The following is a 10,498-nucleotide window of genomic DNA, read 5'->3' on the forward strand; positions in this document are numbered from 1 at the left end:
TCTTTTAAAGTTAGGGATGAAGTGACTTGGAAACTATTTTAGATGTATTACAAAAGTAAGTAAACAAATAAATTTGTTGATATTTTTGGGAGCTAGGTTCTCACTATAAAAGAAGGAACATACAAATAATGGGATGAGGAAAGGCAAGAAAGAACCCTGTGGAGATGGACTAGAATTGGAAGTACTGGTGTCAGCTCAATTTCTAAAATAGGTCTCTGTACACATGTATACGTATACAGTTATGGATGTAAGTGTGTATGTGTGCATGACTATGTATACATGCATACTTCCTAGCTCTGTTCATTAACATGGTCTAGAAGCAAAGAGCACACCTGCCACCCAGATCTTGGTCTCTAATACCATTCTATGCTAAAAAGAACCAGTTATCCTCAGATAAATGGCTGATTCCAGGGCATAGTAGAGCCCAGAACATTATGCCAGAAGATAAAGAAGGGATCAAAAATAATGTGATGGCATATCCAACGACACGGGAGCCACCAGCCTGAACGGCTCCCACTGGCAAAAACTGGAATATTTTAAGGACCAAATTAATTAAGGGCTGTAAGGGATTATAAACCATTGATTTAAAAAGAATTGTGGGCCAAGCATGGTGTCTCACACCTGTAATCCCAGCACTTTGGGAGGCTGAGGTGGGCGGATCACCTTAGGTCGGGAGTCTGAGACCAGCCCGTCCAACATGGTGAAACCCTATCTCTACTCAAAATACAAAAATTAGCCAGGCATGGTGGCTCATGTAGTCCCAGCTGCTACTTGGGAGACTGAGGCAGGAGAGTCACTTGAACCGGGGAGGTGGAGGTTGCAGTGAGCCGAGATCATACCACTGCACTCCAGCCTCGGTGACAGAGCAAGACTCCACCACACAAATAAAATAAAAATAATTGTGCATTCTTATTGATAATAAATAGATTTTAAAATAATAAATGGGAGAAGAGGTAGGCTCTTGTTTATGGTAGAATGGTGAGGGCTGACTGGTAAATGTGAAAATCATTTCACAGCTGCAGTTGGAAAATCATCACAGTATGAGTTGCTTCAGTTAAAAATTATGAGTGGATACTCAATCTGGGAGGGGGTTGGGACTTTTGATAAAGAACAGAATATTTATGTGATTTTTTTTTTTTTTTTTTGAGATGGAGTCTCTGTCGCCTCGGCTGGAGTGCAGTGGTGTGATCTCGGCTCACTGCAACCTCTGCCTCCCGGATTCAAGTGATTCTCCTGCCTCAGTTTCCCAAGTAGCTGGGACTACAGGCACCTGCCACCATGCCCAGCTAATTTTTGTATTTTTAGTAGAGACAGGGTTTCATCATATTGACCAGGCTGTTCTTGAACTCCTGACCTTGTGATCCGCCCCCCTCGGCCTCCCAAAGTGCTGGGATTACAGGCAGGAGCCACCATGGCCAGCCTAATTTGATTTGAGGATTTGCTCAGTCTGTCTTCCTTCCTTCTTTCCCTCCCTCCCTCCCTTCCTTCCTTCCTTCCTTCCTTCCTTCCTTCCTTCCTTCCTTCCTCTCTCTCTCTCTGGTCTCTTTCTTTCTTTTTTCTTTTTTTTGAGATGGAGTTTTATTCTTGTTGCCCAGGCTGGAGTGCAGTGACATGATCTCGGTTCACTGTGACCTCTGCCTCCTGAGTTCAAGCAGTTCTCCTGCCTCAGCCTCCCAAGTAGCTGGGATTACAAGCAAGTGCCATAACACCTGGCAAATTTTTGTATTTTTAGTAGAGACGAGGTTTCACCATGTTGGCCAGGCTGGTCTCAAACTCCTGACCTTATGATCTGCCTGCCTCGGCCTCCCAAAGTGTTGGGATTACACGTGTGAGCCACCGTGCCTGGCCTATGTGATCTTAAATTGTCTATTCACAAACTGCTTGTTAGATGCAAGGGAAAAAATAGGTACTATACAATGGAGAGAAGTAGGACAACACCTTGATCAGGTGATCAGAATTCCTATCACCAGTGCACAGCAGATGGACATGATGTGCCTCTAAATGTGACACTTTGAGAAGGATCCATCATAATGTGTGTAGTAGTCTGCCTGGGAGTGCATAGTCTGAACTTAATCATGAGAAAATATTAGACAAATCCAAAATTAGAATCAGTCTATTAAAAATGGGAAAATAAATAAATAATGGGATAAGTGCGTCAGACACAGTGGCTCACACCTGTAATCCCAGCACTTTAGGAGGCTGAGGCGGGTGGATTGCTTGAGTCCAGGAGTTCGAGACCAGCCTGGGCAACATGACAAAACCCCATCTACTAAAAGTACAAAAAAATTAGCCAGGCGTTGTGGTGTGCATCTGTGGTCCCAGCTACCCGGGAGGCAGAGGTAGGAGAATCACCTGAGCCTAGGGAGTTGAGGCTGCAGTGAGCCAAAAAAAATTATGCCACTGCACTCCAGCCTGGGCAATCAGAGTAAGACCCTGTCTCAAATAAATAACAAATAAATTAAAAATGAGGTGAGGTAAGTTATGACTATATTCTTCAAAAATGTCCGTATCTCAAAAGTCAAAATCTGAGGAAATGTTCCAGATTTTTAAAAACTATAAAGATACCACAGTTAAATCCTGAACTAGACTCTGTTCCAGAGGAGAAAATTTCCATAAAGGATATTATTGGGTAATTGACTAAATTGAAATATGGACAGTAGATTAGATAACAGTGTTACTGAAGTTGATGTTGATGTCCACACTGTAGCTGTGTAAGAGAATATCCTTATTCTCAGAAAAGATACACTGAAGTTTTCAGAAGTAAAAAGACATGGTAAATGTAACTTCCTCTCAAATAGTTCAGGGAAATAAAATTGTATGCAGAGAAAGAGTACATGCAAATGGTGCAAAATGTTAACAATATTGTGCACCTGGGTAGATGATATGCAGATGCTTTTTGTACTATTTTTATTCCTGCAACTTTTTTCTGAATTTGGAATCCTTTTCAAATAAAATACATTTTAAGCAGGCTAATAATTAAAAATCTAAACTAAGATTATATTGGGAAACATTATGCTAAGTGAAATAAGCTAGACACAAAAAGACAAATATTGTATGATCTCACTTATATGAGGTACCTAGAATAGGCAAATTTATAGAGACAAAAAGTAGAGTAGCAGTTACCAGGGGCTAGAAGTAAAGAGGAGTGGGGAGTTATTGTTTAATGGGTACAGAGTTTCTTTTGGGGTGATGAAAAACTTCTAAAAATGCATAGAGGTAGTAGTTGCACATTGTGAATGTACTTAATGTCACTGAATTGTGCATTTAAAATTTGTTAAAATAGTAAATTTTATGTTATGTATATTTTTCAAAATAAAAAAGTATCTTGGGGATGTTTACTTCCATTATAAAAGGATTCTCTACAATTATTTAAATATAAGCTCCCTTTGTTTATTTAAACAATTTTATACAGCTTTCAAGATTCACATCAGATACTTTTTGAAGATTCCACTTATAACTGATTATGTAGTATCTGTATTTCATTTTAGTTGGTTTTTAAAAATAGATTATTGAAAAACTGACATTCACCTTGGGCAAAGGTCTTAGCTTTTTTCAGCATCCAGGTTCTCCACTTGTCAAAGCAAAAGATTCTTCAGAATACTTCATTCATCATCTAGTTCTCTTAGAAAAAGGATGCTGGTGGTTTTGCTTCACAAAAATATTTCATAAACATGAGCTTTTTCTTTTTCTCACAATGATCATACCAGGCGGAATGAAGAAAACAGATGTTGCTTATAAGGCGTCTAATAGACATGTTTGCATTGTAAGCTGATCTGACTCTGAATTTGGCATCTGCTCCATTCACTGTGTGGACTGAGCATTTTCGCCTCACAGTTTGGCAGAAAAGTTAATATTGACTTTTGACTGTTACCTGAAAACTCAGTGATAAATACTCTTACTAAACCTCTTGAGAGAGTGATTTTACAGTCTCAGCAAGTGTCTTTAAAATACATCATTCTATTAACCATTTTAATTTTATTCTTTTGTTGGGAATACTTATTTGTTTCATCTAATACAGAGCATTCCCCAAATCTGACTGGGAAAAGTCTGTGTGGTCAGAATGGTAGAAGAAGGAGGACATAAATCACTTATAATGTTCTCTACAGGTCATTATACCACAGCTTCTCAATTAACCTTCATCCCCCTCAGGCTGCCCAGGGCCTCAGGGAAGGCCCAGAAGCCTAGCTGCAGCACAGTTTCTCATTATTATCTGCTCTTCTGAGTATTTGAGTGTTAACTGCAGCAGCTCAGGTTTCCCCTAAGGGGAAGGTAGCCCAGATTCTTCTGCTCTTGACCTGTCTTATTTGCAATTATCCTTTTTTTCTTTTTTCACAGTTTTATTGTGGCATAATAGACATACAATAAACGGTACGAATCTAAAGTTTACAATTGTATAACTTTGGACATATGTGTACACCCATGAAACCATCACTATGGACATATCCACTGCTCCCATGGCCTTTTCTAATCATGCCTTCCTGCTCCTTCTCATCCCCTTTTGGATTGTTTCCAGTTTGGGGCTATTACAAATAAAGCTGCTGTGAACATTCATTTGCAAGTCTTTGTGTGGATATGTGCTTTCACCTACCTTGGGTAAATACCTAGAAATAGAATGGATCATATGATATGCGCATGTTTAGCTTTTTAAGACTGACAGATGGTTTGGGAAAGTGGTCTTAGCATTTTACATTCCCACAATTAGTGTATGAGAGTTCCAGTTGATCACACCCTTGCCAACACTTGTTATAGTCAGTCTTTTCAGTTTTAGCCATTCTGTGAGTGTGCAGTGGTATCTAATTGTGATTTTAATTTGCATTTCTTTAATGAATAATGATATTGAACATTTTTTCATTTGCTTATTTGGCATCTATCTTCTTTGCTAAAATGTTAAATACTTTTGCCTACTTTGTGTTGAGTTGTTTCTTGTTATTGAGATACCAAGTATTTAATTGTGACAAAGTTCAGATTATTTTTTCTTCTATAAAAGTTGTATTCTTAGCCAAGTGTGGTAACTTATACATGTAATCCCAGTGCTTTGGGAGGCCAAGGCGGGCAGATTACTTGAGCCCAGGAGTTCAAGACCAACCTGAGCATCTCTACAAAAAAATGCAAGAATTAGAGGAAAGCTGAGGTGGGAGAAGAGCTTCAGCCCAGAAGGTCGAGGCTGCAGTGAGCCATGAGTGTGCCACTGCACTCCAGCCTGGGTGATAGTGAGACACTGTCTCAAAAATAAATAAATTTTTAAAAAAGAAAAGTTTGTACTTTTTACCTCTTACTAAGTGATCTTTAGCAAACCCAAGATCACTAAGATTTTCTTCTATGTTTTCTCCTCAAGAGTTTTAGGATTTTATTCCTTACATTTATGTCTGTGATTCATTTCAAGTGAATTTTTGTAGATAGTGTAAGGTAAAGGTTGAAATGCTTTTTTTTCACACAATTTGTTAAAGTTTTCTTTCTCGATGGGATTGTTTGGGCACCTGTGTCAAAAATCAGTTGGCTCTACAGAAGTAGGTTTATTTCTGGACTCTGTTCAGTTCCATTGATCTATTTGTCTATATGCTAATACCATAGTGTCTTGGTTATTATCATTCTATAATAAATTTTGAAATCAGGTAGTATAAATCCTCTGGCTTTGTTCTTCTTTTTCAAAGTTGAGTTTTTGCTAACCTAGGTCCTTTGAATTTCCATATAAATTTTAGAAGCAGCTTGTCAGTTTCTATAAGAAAAATATGCTAGAATTTTTATTAGTATTCCAATGAATTAATAGAAAAATTCCTGCAGAACTGATAATATTGAATCTTCTGACCTTTGAACACTTTATGTCTATTTATTTAGGCTTCTTTTATATTTCTCAGCATTGTTTTGTCATTTTCAATGTGCAGGCCCTACACAACTTCTGTCAGATTTATTCTAAGGTACTTCAAATATTTGAAGTATGTGAAGTACCTTAGAATAAATATGGATAAATATTCTTACATTAACTTTTTAATCAATTTTTGTTTTTGAGACAGGGTCCTACTCTGTTACCCAGGTTGGGGTGCAGTGATATGATCATAGCTAACCACAGCCGCAACCTTCCAGGCTTAAGCAATCCTCTCACCTCAGCCTCCTGAGTAGCTAGGTCTACAGGCATGCACCAACATGCATGGCTAATTTTTGTATTTTTTGTAGAGACAGGATTTCGCCATGTTGCCCATGCTGGTCTCAAACTCCTGAGCTCAAGCAATTCACCCATCTTGGCCTCTCAGAGTGCTGGGATTATAGGCGTGAGCCACGATGCCTGGCTTATTCTTAGTAACTTCTAATTGTTCATTGCTCGTATGTATAATTATATATACACATTACCAGTATAGATAATTTACTTTTGTATTTTTAGTAGAGACGGTGTTTCACCATGTTGATTTTGAGACCCTATCAACATATGCTTCCCTGGCTGGGTGTGGTGGCTCACGCCTGTAATCCCAGCACTTTGGGAGGCCAAGGCAGGCGGATCACCTGAGGTCAGGAGTTTGAGAACAGCCTGGCCAACATGGTGAAACCCCATCTCTACTAAAAATACAAAAATTAGCTGGGCGTGATGGAAGGCACCTGTAATCCCAGCTACTCGGGAGCCTGAGGCAGAAGAATCGCTTGAACCTGGGAGGCAGAGATTGCAGTGGGCCAGGATCATGCCATTGCACTCCAGCCTGGGCAACAAGAGTGGAACTCCACCTCAAAAAAAAAAAAAAAAAAAAAAAAGGAAGACCAGATTGACTTGATGGCAAGTTGTTGTGTCTCAACTTGAGCTCTTTAGAATAAATATTAGGGGAAGCTCATGATGTTTGGGAAAAGATCTCCCGACCGGGCACAGTGGCTCAACACCTGTAATCCCAGGCCAAGGCAGGCAGATCACGAGGTCAGGAGTTTAAGACCAGCCTGGCCAGCATGGTGAAACCCCATCTCTACTGAAACTACAAGAATTAGCTGGGCATGGTGGTGCATGCCTGTAGTCCCAGCTATTCAGGAGGCTGAGGCAGGAGAATTGCTTGAACCTGGGAGGCAGAGGTTGCAGTGGCCAAGATGATGCCACTGTACTCCAGCCTGTGTGACAGGGCAAGACTCCATCTCGGGGGGGGGAAAAAAAAAAAGACCTCCCTAACGGTAACGCGCAAGACTTTCTCTTACTGTCAAGGCTGAAGAATGAGACAGGTGCTTAGATCATATATTGGTCTGACCCAGTATGACATTTCTGCTGCTGTTATACAATACTCATGTGTTTTTTTTTGCCTGTGTTCTAGGTTTTCTGTCTCAACTGGTCTCTGACAAGCCTCTGACTGAATGTATCCGTGCTGGCCACTATGCAGCAAGCATCATAATTAGACGGACTGGCTGCACCTTTCCTGAGAAGCCAGACTTCCACTGATGGAAGAGCTGAAAACACAAGCCCAGGAGTGCAGACACTGCCCTAATTGCTTCCTGAGAATTCCCATATTAATAAAGAAGAAAATTATCTGCCATTTTTTCCTACTATAATAATGCTGAATCTTAATTTAGAGGGTACAAGGGTACGGTAATGCTTGTAGAATCTTTATTATCTCAACAATCTAAAAAATGATGTTTATTTCCATAGTTTGATAGTGCCACTTAAATGCCAATTAAACAAGAATATAACATTTCAATAGAAATTTTTATTTCATTTTCAATTACTTTGTAAATTCATGTGTATTTAGTACACTGATTTGTTTTTTTACATTTCTGCTTTGAATGCAGATGCAATTTAATATAATAGATTTTTTAATGAATTAATCTTAACATAGTAATCTTTAGCTTTTTATACAAATATATTTAATTTAGGAGTATATGTGTGTCTATACACACACATACATAAATATACCACATATACACCTGATAGTCAAATAAGGTACAGAAATTTTATCTTGTCAATTATGCCAAATAATCTCTTTAATGTGCACTCAAACATGTAATAAACTTTGGATAATTAAATAATGTGCCAAATTTAAGTTGTACCACAATATTCAAATCATAGTCTTATGGAACTCTGTAATTGGATACAAACAAAAACTTGTCATATAGGAATTTTTTTCTGTCTTTTCCCTGTGTACAGCAAACTGAGGAAGAAAGATCATTATTTAATACTGGGCCCTGAAATGACACCCAATTTGTTAATGGAATTATGAAGAACAGCAATATAATACACTGAAGAATAACTTAGTATCGGAGACCAATAAATCACTTTTTTAAGGATGACAAAATGGTATAATTGGACTTCTGGAGTCAGACTTTATATGACCTTAGGTAAATCTTCGAACCTCAGTTTCCTTTTTGTAAAATGAGATAATAACCCTTACATAGAAGGTCATTGAGATGATTTGAGAGAGATTACCAAGTATAAGATATTTGTTATAATGCCTTGTAAATGCTTAATAAGTAGCTGCTGTTATTATCATTATGATTATTTTCTTTTTGAAGAAAAAAAGATAATGTTTGTAAAACTGAATTCAAATCATAGGAAAGGATTTGGCCAGGTGCTGCGGCTCATGCTTGTAATCCCAGTACTTTGGGAGGCCAAGGTGGGAGGATCACTTGAGCCCAGGAGTTCAAGACCAGCCTGGGTAACAAAGTGAGGCCCTACCTCTACAAAAAAAATTTTAAATTATCCAGCCACAGGCTGGGCACAGTGGCTTACACCTGTAATTCCACCACTTTGGGATGAGGCAGGTATCACTAGAGGTCAAGAGTTCAAGACCAGCCTGGCCGCCATGTTGGTGAAACTCCATCTCTATTAAAAATACAAAAATTAGCCAGGCATGGTGGTGGATACCTGTAATTCCAGCTACTTGGGAGGCTGACACAGGAGAATTGCTTGAACCCAGGAGGCGGAGGTTGCAGTGAGGCAAGATCACACCACTGCACTCCACCCTGAGCAACAGAGTGAGACTCCATCTCAAAAAAAAAAAAAAAAAAAATTACCTGTGGTGGTTTGCACTTGTAGCTACTCGGGAGGCTGAGTTGGGAGGATCACTTGAGCCCAGGAGTCTGAGGCTACAGTGAGCCATGATCACACCCATGTACTCCAGCCTGGGCAACAGAGCAAGACCTTGTCTCAAATAAATAAATATATAAAGTCAAAAACTTGTATGTTGAACTATAGAAAGTTGAGGACTATCTGTAGTGCAATTAATTTAAATATAATTTGATATTTTACAGTGGTGCCAAAGTGATCCAATGGGGAAAGGAAAATCTTTTCAACAGATGATGCTATAAAAACTTGATATTCATAAGGAAAAAAATGAATCTTTGACCCTGACCTCATACCATACAAAAAATTAGAGATAAAACATGGTCACAACATAACAGCTAAAACTATTAGACTTAAAGAAGAAAACAGGGGAATATTTTCACAAGTTGGGGTAAGCAAAAGTCCTTGGAAAGAACCATGAGAGCACGAGAGCACTAACCATATAACAAAAATATTGATAAATTAGATTTCAAAAAATTAGAACTTTATGTTCATCAAAAGATACCATTAAGATACCCCATAGGCCAGGATACAATAATCACAACACATATGTCTGAACTTATATGCAGAATGTATCTTAATACTCTAACAACTCAAAAATACAGATACTTTACAAAAGAAGATATATGAATCACTAATAAGTACATGATAAAGTATCCAACATTGTTATCATGGGAGAAATGAATTTTAACACCTCATTGAGAATACTACTACACTAGAATGACTAAAACTAAAATGACAACACCAAATGTTGGAGAGGACATGGAGCAACATTGCCGATGGACTGAACAACCACTGAACATTGCTGATGTAAACTGAACAACCACTTTGGGAAAAGGCCCTCAAGTTTTTCATAAAAAAGTAAACATACACCTATTCGTTCATCCAGTTGTTTCACTTCTGTATATTTACCCAATGGAAGTGAAAGTATATGTCCGCCAAAGGACTTGCAGCAGTTTTATTCATCATTGCCAAAAACTGGAAAGGGATAGTTGTCCATCAACAGGAGAGCAGATAAACTGATATATTCAAACAGTGGAATAATACTTAGCAAAAGATGACCGAGTGTGATGGCCCATGCCTGTAATCCCAGCAATTTGGGAGCCTGATGTGGGAGGATCACTTGAGCCCAGGAGTTAAGACCAGCCTGGACAATATAGTGAGGACCCCATCTCTACACAGAAAAAGCAAAATTATCTGGGCATGGTGATGCACACCTGTTTTTGCTACCCAGGAGGCTGAGGTAGGAGAATTGCTTGAGCCCAGAAGGTCAAGACTGCAGTGAGCCATGATTGGGTCACTGCACTCTAACCTGGGTGACAGACAGAGACCCTGTCCCAAAAAGAAAAAATAGCAAAAGGAAGAAATTAACTGCTGATAACACAACATGAATCAGTTCAACAATAAAAAAAACCTTACTGAGTTAAACCAGATACAAAAGCATACAAACTGCGAGATTCTATGTATTTGAAAGTCTAG

At 38.7% G+C, this 10,498-nt stretch overlaps 1 protein-coding gene across 6 annotated transcripts in view; it reads left to right on the top strand.

Annotated features, from left to right (window-relative positions):
- Positions 1-8,252, top strand: part of ADK (adenosine kinase) — a 563,972-nt gene extending 555,720 nt beyond the window's left edge. For all 6 annotated transcript variants that reach the window (XM_003813003.5, XM_008965554.4, XM_034930883.3 and 3 more), the window contains one exon: positions 7,278-8,252. In XM_003813003.5, the coding sequence (XP_003813051.2) occupies positions 7,278-7,402 (125 nt within the window). In that variant the 3' untranslated portion in view covers positions 7,403-8,252. The remainder of the gene's footprint in view (positions 1-7,277) is intronic.
- Positions 8,253-10,498: the final 2,246 nt, after the last annotated feature.

The sequence above is a fragment of the Pan paniscus genome, chromosome 8 (assembly GCF_029289425.2).
Source record: "Pan paniscus chromosome 8, NHGRI_mPanPan1-v2.0_pri, whole genome shotgun sequence".
Taxonomy (NCBI): domain Eukaryota; kingdom Metazoa; phylum Chordata; class Mammalia; order Primates; family Hominidae; genus Pan; species Pan paniscus.